The 20,715-nt window shown below is 40.9% G+C and overlaps 1 protein-coding gene across 3 annotated transcripts in view; it reads right to left on the reverse strand.

Annotated features, from left to right (window-relative positions):
- Positions 1-20,250, reverse strand: part of CADM2 (cell adhesion molecule 2) — a 356,070-nt gene extending 335,820 nt beyond the window's left edge. For 2 of the 3 annotated variants that reach the window (XM_053386462.1, XM_053386460.1), the window contains exon 1: positions 19,577-20,250. In XM_053386462.1, the coding sequence (XP_053242437.1) occupies positions 19,577-19,637 (61 nt within the window). In that variant the 5' untranslated portion in view covers positions 19,638-20,250. The remainder of the gene's footprint in view (positions 1-19,576) is intronic. The other variant, XM_053386461.1, reaches the window with a different exon arrangement.
- Positions 20,251-20,715: the final 465 nt, after the last annotated feature.

A 20,715-nucleotide genomic window follows, 5' to 3' on the forward strand; every position in this document is an offset into this window, starting at 1 on the left:
CTGTCCACCTCCCAGAAGTCTGCAGAATGAGAAGGGAGAAGAAAAAGGAGGGAGAGAAGCAAGTCCATATGTAGCCCCAGAAATAAAAATAGGAGCAACAACAACAAAGCACAAACCAATACCTCTCTCCTGCCACCCCCCCCCCTACAAAACATTGATCACGGTATAGGGTGTTAATCAGCCAAGGGCCTGGTTGAAGAGGAACATTTCTGCCTGGTGCCTAAAGGTACCTAATGAAGGCACCAGCCTAATACTCCTGGGATATTCCACAAATGGGGAGCCATTACAAAAAAGGACCATTCTTGGGTTGTCACACTTCAGATTCCTTGTGGAGAAGGCACAAGAAGAAGGTTCTCAGATTGTGATTGCAGAGTCTGGGTTGGTTCATATGGACACAGTCAGTCAGTCTTTGAGGTATTGCAATCCTGAGCTGTTTAAGGCTTTATAGGTCAAACCCAGCACTTTGAAACGCTCCCGAAAACTAAAAAGCAGCCAGTGCAGTTGGGCCAGGATTGGTGTAATATGCTCAAATCATCTTGCCCCAGTGAGCAATCTGGCCACCAAATTCTGCACCATCTGAAGTTTCCAAACTGTCTTCAAAGGCAGAGTTATGTATAATATGTTTAGCCTAGAGGTTACCAGAGCATAGCAGTAGTTAGGCTATCCCTATCCAGACAGGGGTGCAGCTGAGTCACCAGCCAAAGCTGATGGAAGGGACTCCACGTTATTGAGGCCACCTGAATTATATGGTTAAAATTTACAAATAAATGTGATAGTTACTGGACAGTTTAAAGAAAAATGTATTTCCTCTTATGTTCCAGGTCAGACATAACAGTTTAGGACATTATGGTTTATTAGACTGAGACTGAGCTTTGGGTCTAAACACGTGCTCTTCTGCTTCTCTTCCCTTACACACTGTAATGCAAAATATTTTGGTGTTCGTTAAACCACAGTCTCCCCATTACTTCCAAGCTGTGAAACTGTGGTGGGGACTATCCAGGATATAAAGCCATGATTAGATTTAATAGGCAAAGCTGGTTATAACTGAATGTAGCAGTATCTGTTGCCAAGGTACCGTGGATGACTTGCCATACGACTCATCACAGTACCGTTTTATAATTTAAACACTTGGATCATCTGTTGCTCAGAAAGCACCACTAATTAACTCAAAGAAAGGGTGATCGCCAATTCATCAATAAAGATAGAAATGTTATGAAATATTATTTCATGTTCTCTTTCAGAGTCAAAGGAGGACCAAGATTGGCCATATCAGCAGCTGCTACTATAATTAATTGTAGCAGCCTTACTCCATGGTATAATTTTTGTATTTTTATCTTTTGTTAGAATAAATCATTGTCCTAATAATAACCATATAAACCTGAATACATTCTGCCACTGTGTAAAATATGCAATACTGATGCCTATTTCTGTCATCTGTCAAAAGATGGCAACTGCTCTCAAGAGAATAAAACCCACTCTAGGGATAAAAGCTATAGCGCTATCAATCCCCCCCCTTAAAACTCCTCAGAGACTGAATGCCAATTATGCATGAAATGCTACTGTACTTCTTCAGCAAGGACTGAATATATTTCCTTGTGAAGGAAAACAAACGTTGGCACACAGAATCTAAAGGAATCACATCTTAACAACATAGGACAAAATAATATCCCTACAGAGAAAAAAGAAAAACTTTCACCAACTTCTACAGCTAGGTTTAAGTACAGAAACCACTGTGACCAATGGACCTTTCAGTTGTAACAAACAGGAATTCAAGCTACTCCAATGGCCATAGTAATTCATTGTAAGGGCCTTGCTATGGGTATGTCCTATATGGAGAAATTTATACAAATCAGGAAAATCAAGAAGTAAAACCTATCCTGGTCTGTACCATTTCAAGATGGAGAAGAAGAGCTGTATACAATTTTCTATTGCACAAAAAATAATAATAATGTGAAATGGAAAATAGATGTCTAGGACAAAAAGTCTAAACACTTATAAGCAGCAGCAGCACCTACCACCACTACTGTCATAAGACTACCCTCAAATGGCAGCCTGAAGTCAGAGTTCAAGAAAAAGATTTACTATTCAATTCTGATGACTATGCTATAAAAATGATTCCTGTGCTCTTTGGCACTAATGTACACTACTGAACACAGCTGGATATTTTACATTCTACAGGTGACAGTTCTTGTATTACTTTTGCCATTTAAGTACAAAACTATGTACTGTATACAAATCCATGCAAAACCTTTTCCATCTGACTATTTTGGTCCTGATGTACATGACAGAAAGCTGGTCTTTACCTCAACTTCCCCATCAGATTATTTGGAGAGAGAGAGAGAAAAAATCTCAATAAATTATTTAGCTACACATTTTGTGTTGTTGTTATAATAAAAATATGATTCTGTGCACTAGAAAGTATCATGAAGGTCTGTTGGGGGAGAGGTAGAAATTCAAAAAGTATTATACACAGAGAGCGAGAGAGCAGAAAAAACAAGTTTTAAAAACAGTTTCTGAAATCAGTAATACAATTATTTCAAAATATAGACATTTATGATTAAGAAAATTCCTGGATTATTTTTTAAAGTTTATAAACACAAAACAGCCATACATTCATTACTGATCCCATATAAGCTACTCACATACTTCCCCCCATCACAGTAGTTTAGGTTTTGAACCATTATTCCTCCTGCCACTGTAACAGCCATCTTTTTAAAGAACTGCACACATATTACCAATAACAATCCTGCAAGCTAGGCCAGCATGATTCCTACATTATGATAGAGGGTTGAAGAGAGGGGTTTGTTGCCACACTGCAATAAATGTGACTTCCTAATAAACATACTGTAGGTAGCATAGTGCTGTATATTTCCTGTACTGCAGAATGTGTTTGCACCCTTCAGCATCAGAGGCGCCATAACTCTAAATGCAAGTTGCTGGGGCATCACAAAGAAAAGAGTGCTACTGCACTCGTGTCCTGGTTGTGGCTTTCCCACAGGCATTTGACCGCTGTAAGAACAGAATCCTGGACAATATGAGCATTTGGTCATAAGAAGCTGCCCCGCACCAAGTCTGACCATTGCACTGGCAGCAGTTCTCTGAGGCTTCAGGCAGCACTCCGGGGCCAGCTCTACCTGATGCCAGGGGATGAAGCTGGGACCTTTGGCATGCAAAGTGGATGCTATACCATGGAGCTACTGCCCTTCACCTGATCCAGCAGGACTCTACTTATGTTCTGGAACAGCTATTTTTTCCCCCTGGTCTATTATAGCCCACTTAGCTCACTTATCAAGTTCTACTAGTATTTAGTTTAATCTTCCACTTGCCTTTGTTAGATATAATGTCTGTTTTTGCAAGTACTAACATGAAGTCATGATGGTCATAGAAGCAAATGATTTTGTAAAAAAATAAATTAAATATCCCTATGCATGGGAAATTAAAAAAAAAAGATGAAAGGAACTGATTTATATACAGAACATCAAAGGCTGCTGGAAAATAAAACATTGTTTAGTGTTTTATCTATTGAATTACTGAAAATATATCAATGGGGAAATACCCAGAGACACACAAAAATCAATACAACCGAAAGAAGTGCTGAAATACGGCATTGCATTAAACTTGAAAAGCCAACAATGAAACTCATCTAAAGAGAAGAAGTAATCAACAATAACCTAACTTTTCCACAGTTTCAGACAGGATTCCTTCACAGCTCTAGCTGGAGGGATTGAAATAGCAACTTCTTCTTTGCAAAGGATGTGCTCTGCCACTGACCTGTGGCTCTTATAAGTCCAAGTGAATATGTGATTTACTTATTCAGTAGTCAGATCCAACCATTATGGTAAAAATCAAAACCACTTGTTGGGAATATGCAATGCCAAACCCTCCATGTCTCCTATTTTCCAGGGACAGGCCCAGAATTTTGAAAGCCATCCTGGCTTCTATGTCCCCTACCAGTGCCACCACCAAGCCTGGTTCTGAACAATTTTAGATATTCCTGATTTAAAACCAGATTCAAAATCTTAAACTTATTGCTTTCCCCCAAATAATGCAAAGGAAAACTTCAATAGAAATTAGGAAGGGTCAGATAAGTGAGAGCTACAACAAAATGTGTCAGTGTGGAATACTCAACTTTGGTACATGCAATTACCTCAGTGAACAAATTTATAAATGACCATAGTAAATTGCTATGAGTCTAAGCATATTCTGTAATGTAGTTCACATTTCATGATACTGGAAGATTATTTCTACAAACTGGCACCTGTTTCATCACTTTTTCTCAATAGATAAATATCAGAGGGTAGTATAGAGACAGTCATCACCCTAGCTAACCCCTGCAGCCACTTGTAACATTTGCAGGTTTGGAAATTCCACAACTTTTGCACTACATTCAAACAGCCAAATTTTCTGTTTCTTATGAAGTAAAGATCCTAGCATGCACCCTTGGACTATTACCAAAAGGATACCACAGTTTTAGTAGGCAGCTGAATGAAATCCATAGACTGAACTGCAAGTGTTTTAAAATATGAGTAAAAATTGCAGTTTTGGGTACAAATGTGACAGCACAACTTGAGTACTACTTTTAAAAAGCAATAACAACTAGACGGGGCTGTACATCTGCATTGCCTGGGCTTCTGCATGCAAACATAACTAGCAGACATCATGGTTGTGTCCCTTTCCTCCTTAAGATTTTTTATTAGTTAAGATACTTATAGAATTGTCACACAGATATTTCTAGAGCACAATCAATGAACGTGAAACTCACTTTTAAAGTAAGAAATACTGCTTGTTGCCACCACTAGTTTAGAATCATAAACTCATTGAATTGTAGAATTGGAAGAGACCCTGTCGCTCATCGCATCCAACGCCCTGCAGTGGAAAGTAAAAAAGGAAAAGGACCCCTGACAGTTAAGTCCAGTCGTGAACGACTCTGGGGTTGCGGCGCTCATCTCACTTTACTGGCCAAGGGAGCCCACATTTGTCCACAGACAGTTTTGCTGGGTCATGTGGCCAGCATGACTAAGCCGCTTCTGGTGAAACCAGAGCAGCACACAAAAATGCCGTTTACCTTCCCGCTGGAGCAGTACCTATTTATCTACTTGCACCTGACATGCTTTCGAACTGGTAGGTTGGCAGGAGCTGGCACCGAACAACAGGAGCTCACCCCATCACAGGGATTTGAACTGCCGACCTTCCGATCGGCAAGCCCAAGACTCAGTGGTTTACACCACAGCGCCACCCGCGTCCCCTATTGCAGTGCAAGAATTTCAAATAATCATACATGAAAGATGGCCATCCAACCTCTACTGAAAAATGCACAGTGAAGGTAAGTCCATACCAGGGCTTCTTTTCAGCCAGAACTCACCAGAACTCAGTTCCAGCACCTCTCAGGTGGGTTCCAGCACCTCTCCATTGCCATTTTAAGAGAAATAGGGAGGTGTTCATGGTGCATTCCAGCACCTCTTTTTCTAGAAAAATAGCACTAGTCCATTCCACTGTCAAACAGCTGTTACCATAAGAAAGTTATTCTGGTGTTTAGTCAGAATCCCCTTTATTCTAACCTAAAGCAACTGGTTCAGGTCTGACCCTCTGGAACAGGAGAAACAAGCTTGCTACATCTTCTGTGTGACAGCCTTTTACATATTTGAAGATGGTAAAGATATCTCCTCTTAGTCTCCTCTTTTCCGGACTAAACATCAATCATTTCTCAAGTCAAGGACTGGCAGGGCTCCGAAAAAAGTGTGGTGGAGGCAGGGGGCAGGAATATGGCCCAGGAGAGCAGGCCAGCAATTTATGGGGCTTGGTACCACCTGCCAAGAGTAACAGAAGCACCAGTTGGATTAAAAAGGAATCATGTTTCACTTCTTCCAATAGCAATAGGGACAAATGCATAGGAAAGGAGCTTTGACAGGACAGTAAGGAATGAGGTTGTTATGGCCATGAGAAGGGGCTTCAATCAAATAAATCTATGCCTCTTGCCACATTCCTACATGAGGAAAGTAGACTGTAAACTATTGATCCTTAGCCAATCAAGATGGTGCCACAGAACATGAACAGAAAGAATCAATTTACACCTGCAAATCCTTGTCTCTGCTATTTTCCATGATCCCAGTTGAAATCTTAAGCCAGGGTAACTCTGTTGTGTCTTGTTGTTAATATACTATGTTTACTTATTTTTTTAAATGTTAATCAATCTTGGATTAATGAATATGGAAATTTAATTGATTAACAGTGCAATCTCATGCATGTCTACTCAGAAGCCCTGCTGAGTTTAATGTGGCTTACTCCCAGGTAAATGTGTACATTTCAGTGAAGTGACATCCCTCATAATTATACAACTAGGCATAACTAATTTCAAGGTGTAAAATACACAGTGTTCTTTCCAACCTCAACTGCATTCCCCCTCACCATGCCAGCTGTTATTTACATGTAGTGTATGTAAAAGGCAGAAAGCTGAAAGAAAACTATTGTTAAAAGATAGCAATTACTTATGCCAAACAACAACAAAAAAGACAATGTAGCCAAATTCTTTGTTGGAAAAGAAAGTGATGTTCAGAAATAAGCCAGAAGAATTCAGCTAAGATACAAAGATGAAAGAACAGCACCACCTAGTTCCCTACCTAAAAGTTTCCAAATATATTACAGTGACAGGCTTTTACTTCTGCAAACTAGTTTCAAGAGCCTAGATATTATTGCTTGTTTTATGTCTAAATAATATACTGTAACATCCAATAGCAAGCTTGCCACTCTTTAGCAAATAGTGTATATAAAACAGATCCAGAAAATACTGTTAAAATGAAATGAGGCACAACCTTTAGCTACAAATTCATCTTTGTGTGTGCATAAGGCAAGGTTACTATATTTCCCTTTTTCTGTAAATTAGGCTTTCAATATGCATGTTTAAAAGGGGAAAATGCTTCTCAAAAAACCTATACTGTACCTTATAAAACCAATGCTTTCTCCAATGCAGACATTTTGAAAACAAGCAGATGCAAAACAGCTTTTCAGAGCCTCACAAATCTTCTAAGAATACTGAAAATATCCAAAGTATATAAAGAAGAACATGATTGTTTTATGCATTTTTGAAATGTACTTAGGTATGCCCTTTGACTTAGAGCCCAAATTTGCACTATCATAATGTTGTGCCCTTATAATTAAAACTTATTCCAGAGTGAAAGTCTTCAGCTTGTACAGATTTTTGTGGAGTCGTCCCCTTATGCTCACATAGGTCCCAAATAAAACAATGTGTGTGCACCTAAATATTTTCTTGTGAGAGGTGGACTGTGGCAAAGACATATGAATTCCTGAATCCTGTAGCATTTTGTACTCATACAGAGGATCTAGTACTGAAGTTGACAAACTTTTTAGGCCAATGGGAACATCTACTGACAGTCACAAAATATCTGTCACGGGGGTGTGACATTCTGGGGGTCAGTGTATGAGAGGCCTAGCCAGTACAAGCAGCTCTAATGAATTGTGGATCTTTGAGGGGATATTTATTGATGTGGATGTGGTGGGGGGGGGGGGTTAACAAAACAAAACAAAACAAAATGTTCCTGGCAGACTGGGAATATACCCTCACCCACCCAAGTTTAGGATGTAACTAAGTTTTAATAATAAAGAAAACTGTAACAAAATAACTTAATGAGAGAAACTAAATACAGTAACATGAGGCAAGTCTGACGCAAGAAGAGGCAGTTGGTCCCTCTTAACTGACATTCTTAACTAAACACACACACTGTAGGGAGAGGCAGATTCCGGAGCAAAACACAGAAGCCCTGCCCACCAGATACCAAGCACTCTACTATTCAAATTAGGCCCCAGTGTTTTTCTTACATTACTGAGACCTGTTTTATGTGCAATAGGAGGTAGTAGTGGACACAATGGTGCCTGGAGCTACTGCACTGGCAAACCCTGCAGTCTGTTCATTCATTCAAATATGAATAATTCAGTTTTCACCCTCCATTGAACTCTCAATAGAGCACACAATAAGATTCCCCATCAAATATAAATCATTAGAATCCAAAACAGTAGACTCAAAGTCATTCAAACAGCAATAATACCACCACAACAGAATAATTAGCTCTCTCTCTTCCACTGATCACTGAAAGCCATTTTAAAACAGCAGGATTTTTTACTTAAATATAGGTCGGGGGGGGGAAACCATTTTAGTTTTCAGAGAGCATATCAATGACAACTAAAGCAAACCTACATCTTACTGCCATTACTGGACAATCCAAATTGATAGTCCATGTATATGTTTATCCCTCAGCAGATTTAAGAATCCCTCTCCCGGGAGGGAATAATGGAGGCAACATATCAGACTATATCTTAAGCAGCCATTTCTAGCACTTTCTCACATTCGAACCAGAAAAGTATAGTTTCCATTAAATTGAGCAACTGTCCTGTTAATTCCACTACTGCTTTTATTTCACAATAATTGCTTAGAACACATAACATTTTTCTCACTCACAAGGCTAAAGTTTATTTCCCCTTCAATGTTGCCTTAACAACTTCATAATTCACAGAAGCTGTTCCATTTTCCAGCAATATTTTGGTCACTGTTTTGTTTTTGTTATTAGTTTGATAATTTCTCAGTTATACTACTAATATATAGTTATGTTTTCATAGTCATTAGTGCCATTACATACTGCTGTTAACTTTGCACATAAGAATATAAACTGTTGTTCCTTAAGCAGCAAATAAAGAATGCCATGCAATGCCTTTAGCCTTCTATTTTTATTTTTTTTAGTGACATTCAGCTGTAGTACCATTAAAAGTAATCTCACATTTATGTTGTTACTAGTAGGTATACGTTTTTCTTGAGTCTAGTAAATACAACCAAAGTATGTGGTATTAAAAATGGGAAGAACAACATGGCTTTTATGACGGCTTTGAGATTTGTTTCATCGTAAAGAGGAAAACACATTTGAACTATTATTATGCTACAGTAGTACAATAGCTAGCAATACAACACACCACAAATATAAATGCATGATATGGTCATTTTCACGTGAAACTATGCAAAGTTCAACAGGATTTCACTTAAGTAGTACATTACAAGCAACAACCGCAAATAGCTCTCAGGTGTTTCTTTTAAGCTTTACAGTGCATATAGCAGGTGCAGACAACTTGTGTTCCAAGAGCTGCGTCTAGTCCTAACTGCATGTGACCCTTTGACAAATTTCAAAACCTCTCTGCCTGTGATCAGTTTAGACCTCTGATAAGGGGCAGCTGAGCTGTCCCATTCTCAATGGGGGAAAGAGGGAAAGAGAGAAAAGCAGCACTCCTGCCTACTTCTTACTATGGACACTGCTGCCTTTAGTCCCACTCACAGCCTCCCTTTTCAAGCTCACATACAATGCAGTAGACTGAAAGCACAAGGACCATTCACCACTCCCCAAGGCCATCAGAGAATCCCAGGTATAAATCACTCATGGACCATGCTATTTTGAGCAAAGCAAGACCAGGCTAACATTAAATGAGTGAGGTTGGGATGCTGCAATGTGGGGAAGAACAACTGCCCAACTTCCCCATAAAAGGGCCAGCTGCACTGAGGGAAAAGAGAGTGGTGACGATTCATTGAAACTTACAGGGATTAAGGCCAGGCTGACAGGCTATAATCTCTTCTGCTCTTCACTGTTGTTGCCACAGAGAGTCCCGGAATGTAGGATGCCCAGCTGCAACCAATCAAGATTCCCTGGCAGTCCTCTGCATTCTGGATGATACTAATCCTTCCATTTAGTATAAGTGGAATCTGCAATAAAATTTTGCTGTGTATACTTCTGTCCTAGCATCCAAGCTCATGTTCAGGGTTCTAGCCAGACATTCCCTCTTCTCCCTGCTTCGTTTTCCATTTTTATTTTTCAACCAACACAACATTCCCTGGCTAGTGAACAGCTCCAGTTCTTACTGCTCTCGGTTCTTTCTTTGTCAGGGGTGGGGTGGCGAGGAGTATTTTTATTATTATTATTTATTTATTTCTGTAAACTGTAGGATTCCCTTGAGCATGCTGGTACCTTTCTCTTGTTTTTCAGTAGCCTTGTTTTGGTTACAATGACAATTTGTTATTAGAGGGAATGATTACCATTTGTAAAGTGCCCCCCCCCCGTTAGACTGACTTTACTCCCACAGCTTGTAATAACTGGATCACAATGGCTATTACAATAGAAGAAAACTTATTGGTTAGACTTTTAGCTGTCATAAAATAACAAAAACTTAATACAATGAACAAAAAGGTTTTTGGTGCAGCAGATGAATATTCAGATAAATTACATCTAATTCAGAAACTCATTTCTTATGTTCCCAACTAATTAGTCTGGTCTTTTCCTAGTTAGGAAATAATCATAGCAGTCTCTTGCCATATTGTGTGGCAAGAATAGAAACAGGTCCACTAACACACTGATAATCCAGCAGATGTAGGTCAGTTTGGTATTTTCCATTTGTTCAGATATTTATCCCTAAGCATCTACTGCAACTGACACTGTGAGGTAATTTGTCCTTAAAAATTCTCAGAGCTGTCAGACATTTTTAAGCTCTGGGACACAGAGCTTTGCTAAGTAGAAGTAGACTTCAGGCTCACAAAATATTGTTTCATAAAACAATATATTCTTGGGATAAATCATGGCCTGAAAGCACTTTGTCGATAGAAAGAACTATTTTAAAATGGGATGGGGTAATAAAAAAATAATTAAAACTATTAATGAGTGGGAACATCAAATATACCACCTTTATGTTTGAATTAGAAGTTACAGAAACTTTTCCATTGCCCAATATGCACAGTATATAAACTATGGCACTCTAATGTACTCAAGGATATTTTGGTTTTCCATTTGGGAAAATAGGGGGAAATATAAAAGTTTTAAATATAAAGGTTTAAAATACAAACTAGCCACATTAAGGAAATACTTATTATCTGCTCTTAGAATTTTTTGTACATCTTGGTGCTATCATATAGTAACAGAATATACTATTTTTGGCATACTAACTTAGAATTATTCATTCCTGTAACGTAATTAAATTATGGTAATAAGTTCAGATATATATATATATATATATATATATATATATATATATATATATATAACATTATTCAATGTCATTCATTCATTCTACCCAACAAATATTTTACAGTGCAATGCTATCCATGTCTACTAAAAATCATTCCGACTGAATTCAATACAATTTACTAGATAAATATGTATAAGATAGCAACCTTAGTAACTATAGACAAATGTATCATCTGTCTCAATTTTATTTATATCCTTGCTCTACTCCAGTAAATATAGCATTGAAAATAATACCATAATTCAAGGTAATTTTCTAAATCCATGCTGGCAAGAACTATAGCTTCATACTCATGAACTTTCACTTTGGGTTTCATGTACTTCAAAAAACTGAAGGTTTACATCAATTGAAAGAAGTTTCAACCCCTTTTACTTCCTTGTTTCTTGATTTCCTCTGCATGTATTTTCAAAGTCAGTTCCTTTCCCTTGATGCAGAAGACACAGAAATATGAGGCAAATAAGCAGCAAAGGGATTTAAATGTTATGATGCAAAAAGGTCTTCCTACCATGATACAGAACACACTTGGCAGATTCCCAGTTTTGATCAAATACCTCAAAATTTTCTGGCATATGTAATATTTTAAAATACTTTTTTACAATATTAAATCCTAACATTTATGGTTGATCAGTGGCGTAGCGTGGGGGGTGCAGGGGGCCCGGCCGCAACATCTGGGGGTTAGGGCAAATCCACGGGTTAGGGGGCGCAAATCCACGGGTTAGGGGGTGCAAATTACTTGCCTTGCCCCGGGTGCTGACAACCCATGCTACGCCACTGTGGTTGATTAGTAATCCAAAAACAGTAGCAATGCTATCATAACTAATACTGCTGTGTTAGACTCTTATAATATTCACAGCTATTATTTCAGAAGCAAGTCAAAACAACCTTCTTAGTTTAAGGTCATGTTGTTTTTTAACAAAAAAATCTCAATAAACTTATTTTGTTTTCTTTCATCTGTGCACACAAAAAATCTATTTCTCACCTATGTCCTAAAAATAGAAGTCTACAAAAGACTACTGAAGATTGGTTTTAAAGCACCATGGGGACAGTTTAATGCATTAAATCAGGCTAAAGTGAATTTAAGGAGACTCATTTATTTGATAGTTTGATTTCTAGGGTATTTTTTTTCTGCCCAAAGCCCCTTCCTCACCCTCAGAGCGGCTTAAAATCCAAAGGCATATGGACACAGATGGCTTCCCAATGTCCCCTAGGAATTTTCTGGCCGATATGATACGAGGTGTACTCAGCAGTTTCTGCTAACTGAAACATGTACAGTGGTACCTTGGGTTAAGAACTTAATTCATTCTGGAGGTCTGTTCGTAACCTGAAACTGTTCTTAACCTGAAGCACCACTTTAGCTAATGGGGCCTCCTGCTTCCGCTGCGCTGCCACTGCACAATTTCTGTTCTCAACCTAAAGCAAAGTTCTTAACCCAAGGTAATATTTATGGGTTAGCGGAGTCTGTAACCTGAAGGGTATGTAACCTGAAGCGTATGTAACCCGAGGTACCACTGTAGGTGGTTTGATATACTTTCTGTATGACTACATAGATGGCTGAGGGCAGGACTACCATAGCGTGGTTTCCAGTTATTCAAGGTGAAGTGCAAGCTCTCCTGTGAAACTTCCATGAAGTTCCCAGATAATCTAAGGGGTTGAAGAGCAACCTTGGTCTTACAGCTCAAAAGTGCCTCTGAACGTTGGCTAGGTTCTCTGAAGTTGGAAAAAGAAATCAGTTCAGGAAGCTTTTTGTATATATCTGCATAAACCTTTTCCATTCAGATACATACATATAAAAAGAAAGTAGCATGTACTGTAAAATATACTTATCCCCTTACTGTTGATTCACAGCTCCTATTAATTTAGGCCAGGGGTGGGGAATCTTTAGTCTCCAGGTGTTGCTGTACTACAACTCTCATCAGCCCCAGCAAACATGGCTAGGATGATGGGAGCTGTAGTTCAGCAACATCTGGAGGGCCAAAGTTTCCTGATCCCTGATTAAGACCAATGATGCTTTTTGTCCAGTATCTCCATTCTGTAGTGACCAGAGAATCCCATTTGGCTCAACAATGTTTTCCAAGGAAGATGAAGGCACCAAACACAAATAGTAACTTCATTTTACCCTATCTAAATGCACTGCTCTGTTCTGTCTCAAGTCCAAGTGCTGCTCATAGAGAGAGGGTACCAAAGAGGTGACACTTTGAATGTGGACGAATAAGCAGCACTCAGTGTGTGTCATTCATGAACAAGAATAATACAGTACAGAGACTATATATGTACAAGAAGGAGTTATTTTGGGGGTACTGCACTTGATAGTTTAATATAGGAACACCTCAGTGCTCTATATAATAGAGACATGGTCCTCTCCTACAGCTCACCCCATGGAAACCAACCAAAAATTGACACTTCTGCCCCAGCCAAAATGATAACCAGCAACTCAGCTCTTATCATGGCAAAGACAGCATCTGCATGTCCTCAAAGGGATGCAACATTATAAAAACCTAACAATAAACCTACAATTGTTGCCTTCACTGGCTACAATCTCATTTATTAAAAGTCTTTATGGATATTTCAGGGAGCTAATAATCAAAGAGGCAGAAGTTGAATCAACTTCCTTTCACACTTTACTTCCTTCAGGGAGGAAAGTAACAGATAGCCTATATTCTGACATTAGCCGAGACCAAATTTTCAACTTGCAAATGAAAATATAGAATAAGCATAGTGCCCAAGGTATGACCATAGTGTAGCCATAACCTTTAGAATTCAACATTGTAACCAGCAGCCCAGAAGTCCTTGGGGGATACATTTTCAAAGCCATGAACTATGTTGTTCTTAATGCTCCCTTTTCAAAAAGAAGTTATCACTGCAAATGAGGAAAACTCTAGGTATCTCAGCAGGATAACCGATCTCTTCCAGCATGTCAACTAATCCTAAGAATTCATCCCTCATATTATAGCAATGGGATATAAAAAGGAGGTGGTCATAAGAACAAAAGTTAACATACAAGCAAGACACATTTCTCACATTTTTCTGACAAACTACTTCGGGATTTAATAACAACACAAATGTATTTAGAGTTTAATTTTCACAGTGTTCAATGTTAATGATTCAGAACTTATTCTGTTGCATTTACCATCAAAAGGACAATATATTTAGGAACTTTTTATTCTGCAAAAACTTCAACAACATAAGTTATGCAGCAAAATTCCAAGTTATCATTATACTATTCAAATCAATGTGATAATAAATGCTTTTTCTTTTTTCTAAATCACTTGCTAAAATTTTCAAAAGGAGTGAGATTATTGCTGGGATGTCTTGCATTTGAGAGATGAAAAGTAACCCCAAACCCAGAGCTGGTAATGGTAATGTGTAGATGCAACAACGATAAGAGTCACATTTCAACAAGGAGATGCAGCTTTAGTGAACTGAATGGAACTTACTTTGGCTAATAAAATTTCACCTGAAAGGTCAGGGTTGAAAAAAGGGTAAGCAAAGCAGGAGTTCAAAAATATAAACTGCAAACACTATGAAAAGAAATAACAACTGAAGAAAAATACCCAAAAGAGACATATTTAATGGCTAGTTATATTAGTTCTAACAAATCTGTAAAAGAAAATAAGTGTTTTCGCTCATGACATGAGAGTGTACTCTTGCTAATTTACGTCACTGGTAGTGCTGTAATGATTGTTCTCTGTACATATATTTTATTCTAATAAATATTCTTCAAGTTAATAATTGTTCTCTTGTATGTCTGTACACTACCTTAAATATATCCTCTTACTTGGAAGTACCCCTTGAAATCTGAGCTAACTTTCAAGTAAACATGCAATACTGTATAAGATGTTCCTTCCATTTTTTCAAAAATTTTACAAATCCAGAGTTGCTGCTTTAAATTTCAAATACTTTTATTTTTCATTGATATTAAATGCATGCATTGGTTAACAGGAAAAACTGTACCTTTTCCATATATAGAATACAAAAAAGGATTTTGTTTGTTTGTTTATTTATGGAATATAAAAACCAACAAATGTAACATATACAATTAATGCTAAAGGACAGCTGATGTTATTTTACACCTTCTATTTATAAAGAAACAAAATGGAATTCATGCAGGGAAGGGGATATTTAGCTCTAACATCACATTAAAATATGCTGCCATGTATTTGGCAAATTTTGCTTCATACAAAAGTACTAGAAACAGATCAAATAAGTTTAAATATTGCCTACTTCAGGATTTTGTGAAGACCACAACACAGTTATTTTAAGGCACAATATTGTGTACAGAGTGCATTAAAGCCAATTCATTGTTCCTGCTTATTTTTAAGCAGAAGAAAAAATATGTTTCTGATTTTACAGACTCATCAGCAAGATGTTTTGAAAAGACATATCACGATCAACCTCAAACACGATTATTAGCTAGTCATCTACTGACAATCATTCAGTGAAAAATTCACTTCAATCACACATTTTCTCAAGGAACTGTAGGAATTGCTCTGAAATATTTACTCAGTGCCAGTGAAGTATTGAGTGTAACAGCTTCTGCATCTAATACAGTGCTATCCAGTTCTCACAAAAGCACAGCACATTAAAGCATTAGATGCCATTTGCATTATCACACAGCAGGGGGCTACAGCAGCTACAATTCTAGCACTTCTGTACACATGAAGTACAGTAAAATATATTTACTGCTGCAATTTCATAGTATATATTATGCAATACACAGCTTATGGAAATATGCTACTTACCTAACGACTGCTTTTAGTTTATGCAAGTAAACTTATGGTTGATTTTATACAGTTGGTAAAATATCTAGCAATTCCAATGATTTTGCTTTGCAAATTTATAAAACCAAAATAATATATGTTAAGCTTAAGTGTCACCATGGGGGAAATAAAACTTAGGCTGTAGAATGGTTAGCTTGAGATATGTGGGTGGGGCTACACTCACATAATCATGAATATTCACTGCAATTATGGGGAAGAAACTATCTACACACTCATATTAAAATCTAGGAAAGAAAGAATGCTTCCCCCAGCTTCACTAACAAAAACCATACTGTCATTTTTTTATATCCATACCAATATCATTAACTGATGTGATGAAGTTACTTAAGTACGTATTTTATACTTTCTACAAATGCTACCTGTCACTTAAAAGGCTTTGTCAGTCTTTCCAGAAGCTGAGCACCCATTATCTCCTCGTAGTGTTGACTGATTGTCATAGCTGGCCTCATGGTTAAGAGAGGTGGTTCTAATAAAGCCAGATTTCCACATTGACCACCTTGATTATGCAGCCCCAAATCAAAATCAAGATTACACCAGTACACTACACATTTCTAAAAGTATAATAATAATAATAATAATAATAATAATAATACAGATTTACATTTCAAAAGATTTGGATTTCAGGTGGGGGGTGAACTGTTTTAGTAGGCATCTACTAGCAAAATTAGATTTGGGGTGGATTTGAGTTGTTTCACTCTTTATATAGAAAACACATCCTCCAGAACAGCTACTATAGTGGGGTGACAAAACGCACGAAGGAAAGGCCAATGGAACTTTCAACTGATAAAATGGAAAGTTTAGAAAGCAAATTAATCTGGCAGAATTAGCTATATTTTCTATACAAGAATAATAGCGTCCACAGTACATTCGCCAAACCTGATATTAATGTCAAACTAGTTGTGGGGGAGACAGACTATGGAGTTTTCAGCATAATAGGAAGTGTCTAAAAATGTACCTACTGGATGTACTATACTGTCCTTATCAATGTGCATTTATTTCCTGTGCCATCATTGTTTGACTTCAATCCTACAAAGGAGGGCTCAAAACAGGGCACACTACTCAGTCCCTTACATATGCAGAAATATTCAGTTCCATAAAGAGGAAGGCCAGGCAAAGTGTTTTTAAAAGCAGCCTTCTCAGCTACAGTTTGTAAGACTGAATGTTTGAGCTGCTGTTCTTCTTGCCAGCTGTTGCTGAAAATAAAAAAGGGAAGGTTTACCCAAAAATGAGAACACCCCACATTTTTTAAATATAGGGAAAGTACCATGTAGGTGATGTAACAAGAAATATGACATTCTCTATCCTATATGAAAAGGCCCAGCTTGGTTACCTTCGTGCACACAACCAAAAATGCATGGCATTTTTCTGTTACCTGATGCTGCCTGCAGTGGTGCAATCTTTTTCCTGGCACAACCACTGAACTGCTCTGTTATTTTAAAAAATGGACAAATCTAGGCAGAAAAATAAGATTTTACACTGACTGTTTATTATTAAACACATGATGCACTGAATGCAGCGGACAGCATCCTAAAAATATCAAGTTTTCCTTCAACAGTAGCAACCATAATCATACTGATAAGAAAAATCAATAAAGGGAGCTTCCCCATTTTGCAGCAAAGAGAATCAACAATTCACATGGAAATTTAACAGTAAGAGAGGCAACCCTCTACATGTGCCACCTGCCAGATTCCCCAATAAATAATCCCACACAGTAGCACCACAGCAGCTCCTTGTACTATGCCAGTCCCAGCAGCTCACACAGATCGGTAAGGAAAGCAAATAGCCAACCGTATAAAATCATTGCAGCCACCAAATGAAATCATTCCACCTCCTTTCAGCACTGCTTTTTAAAAATCCTGCTCGCTCAGAAGATGAAGCAGGGGTTGCAGGCTTCAAAATACAACAGTCACAGACTCACTTAAAAGGTTACCTCTCCTTTCGGAGGTGGGGTGGGTAGGAAGAAAAAGCTTCCCCTGCCTGTTCTGAGACCTCATCTCATGCTACTGCAAGTGCACAGAGGCATGAAATACAATAAACTTTATAACACTGCTACTGAAGAAGACGGTGGGGGTAATGCCACAAGGTCATACTTGGCTCTTTCTGAATTCCCTATACACAGAACGATTGAGACAATTCTTTGCCCCCGGCCATCCTGATGGGGTGGGGAAGCCAACCATCCTGAGAAAAACATGGGGAAGTTGCTGGTGCTTGCTGACCTCATTTACAGCCTCCAAAAGCTGTCTAGATGATTCTTAAGACTCTGGAGTCCTTCGTCCTGACACATTTGGGCATCTAGCTACCCCATCCTCCCCTGCCCGTGGGAAAGGGAAGGGGGTAGCAATAGCATCTCTCCCCCCCCCCTCCAATACTCAAACACTGCAGCCATAAAGGCACACATACACACTCACTCACACACACACACACACAGGCACGCACATCCATTACCCTCATTGCACATTCCAGCACCATGACCACATTCTCTTAACAGCATCAGGAACAACGGAATCTCTAGGCTGGCTCCCTAACACACATTGCTGATTTAATTTGATTTTCAAGGTGGTGGGTGGTGAGGGAGATGGTGATGGGAGCTGGAAATAAACCACCACCTACTTTACATCCACATATTTCCACAACCATCCATTTGCATAACGACAGTCGCTTGTACATCTCCCCCCCCCCTCCGCGCGCCACTACAATTGTTACATTTCACTTGTGAGGCATAGGATTGGAGCCATTGGTGCAGGCATAAGGAACAAGGGGACAAATATAATCCAGCCTCAAAGGGGACTGTGAGGATGCATTCCATATTGGAGGTTATGCCGAGGTGGGGTGCGCGGGGGGGGGGGGGGAGATAGAGAATAAAGGTTTAGGAGACCTAGCTCTGCACATCTTTAAGTCTCCAGTAAGCCACGCATGTACAGCCTTCTTCGAGCCTCCTCTTTACCAGCGCTCAGCTTTCAAGCATTTTACTCTCTCTTCCTCCCCCCCCCCACGGGATGGTGTTGCAGTGCCCACGTTGTTCCTCTCGCTGCATCGCCCTTCTCACTTTTATAGACATAGGCGATGGGGTGAAAAAGAGTGACTGGAGGGAAAGGGTACGAGGAGTTGAAACCGAGGTGGGGGGGTGCTGCAAGACTCTCAGGGGACGGGAGGGAAGGACTTTCAGGAGCGGGCAGGGAAGGATTAATGTTTGTGCAGCACTTTAAGGATGGCAGGCTCTGTACAAGTGGCGGGGCTGGAGGCTAGGAGGTGCTGGTGGAAGAAGAGGAGGAGGAGGAGGAGGAGAGAGCGAGAGAGAGCGCCGAAGGGTGATGGATAGACGAAAGACGGCGGGGGAGGGGGGCGCACGGGAGAGGAGGGATGGGAAACCAGGAGGAAGCGAAGGGAAGAGATAAAGGGGGAAGGAAGCCCAGGATTAGAGAACCCAGACGGGAGGGAAAGGAGCTTGCGGGCGGGCAAGGGGGGGAGGGGAAGCCGAGAGACGCGAAGACAAATGAGGGGCAGGCTGGGGGCAAGTCTCCAGAGAGTGGGGGGGGAGGAGGCGACAGGAGGAGGGAATGAGGTCGAGCGAGGAGTCTTTCCAAGGCGGCGAGGAAAGAGCACAGGGTGCCCCTCCGCCCCACGACGACCCCACCTCAGCCTTGGCACGCACGTCGCAGCCAGAAGTTGGGCGCGAGCGGGGGGCCGAGAGGCGACGGCGGCGGCGGCGAAGTGGGCACGGGCGGGGGTGGTACCTTGTATGAGGATCCCGCAGAGGCTGTATAAGCGCAAGACGACGCTCGGTTTCAGCCGCATCCTGGGGGTTTCCCTCGGGCTGGTTGGGCGCGAGGCAGAGAATCCCGCAGCAGCTGCTGCTGCTGCGACCGCTGTTCCCTCTCTCTTCTTCCTCTTCTTCTTCTTCTCCTCTTCCTCCTCCTCCTCCTCCTCTCGCCGGGCTCGTCCTCCCCCCAGCAGGAGCCGCCTCCGCCGCCGCCTCCGCCGCCGCAGTGTCTCCCTCAGCCTATCCAGCGGGGTGAAGAGGAGGACCAGGGTCGCGCGGGGGTGCAATGGGGGCGAGCGGCGACGGCGGCAGAAGCGGCGGCAGGCTTCGCCCTCCTCCTCAGTTCGCCCCCCAAGCCCGTCCTTCCCTCGGTGGGGGGCACGCGGCTGCACACTTCCTCCCTCGCTCCTTCCTCGCCAGGAGTCGGTTGCCCCTTTCTGGAAACACCGGCCAAAGCTCCCTTCTTCGGCCGCCCCTTCTCCGGCCGGTCCGGGTGCTGAGGAGAGACGGGCGGGCAGCTGCGGCGCTCGCCTTCCTGCTGCTTCGCACGCTGCCTCTCACCTCAGCTCGCAGGGAGACTGCTCCGCTACACCAGCCGCTTTCCCAGCTCTAGACACAAGGGCAATCTCAGCGCGCGCACCTCCTCCTCCTCCCCCCCCCCCGCCACAATGACCCCTCCTTTCTCCTACAGGACTCCGCCCCCTTCCCCGGCACGTTTCTCTCTCTCTGAATAGCCACGCCTCTAACTTGCCGGGCCACGCCCCCTCGCTGGGCTTTGGACCTACCCCCCGGCACATTTTTTTATTTTTTGCACAGCCACGCTCTCTTTAGCGTCCTCCCCCTTTCGCAGCCAGAGCCTGACAGGCAGCTGCGGCTCTCCAATAGGAGAGGGTCTATCCTGCGCTGCTAACCTGTCAGCGGGCAGCACCAATGCAAGAGGAAAGCTGATGAGTGAGTTCTGGGGACGGAGGGGGGGAGGGGGGTGTCCGCGTGTGAAGGGGACTTATTGCTTTGCAGTGCCCGCCCTCTTTGTCTCAACTTTGGACTGGCATTTGCCTGAGCCTATGAGGATTGCAAGCGGGATGTTTCCTTGCCAGCCAATGAGCGGTTTGG

Source organism: Podarcis raffonei, chromosome 4 (genome assembly GCF_027172205.1).
Source record: "Podarcis raffonei isolate rPodRaf1 chromosome 4, rPodRaf1.pri, whole genome shotgun sequence".
In the NCBI taxonomy this organism is placed as follows: domain Eukaryota; kingdom Metazoa; phylum Chordata; class Lepidosauria; order Squamata; family Lacertidae; genus Podarcis; species Podarcis raffonei.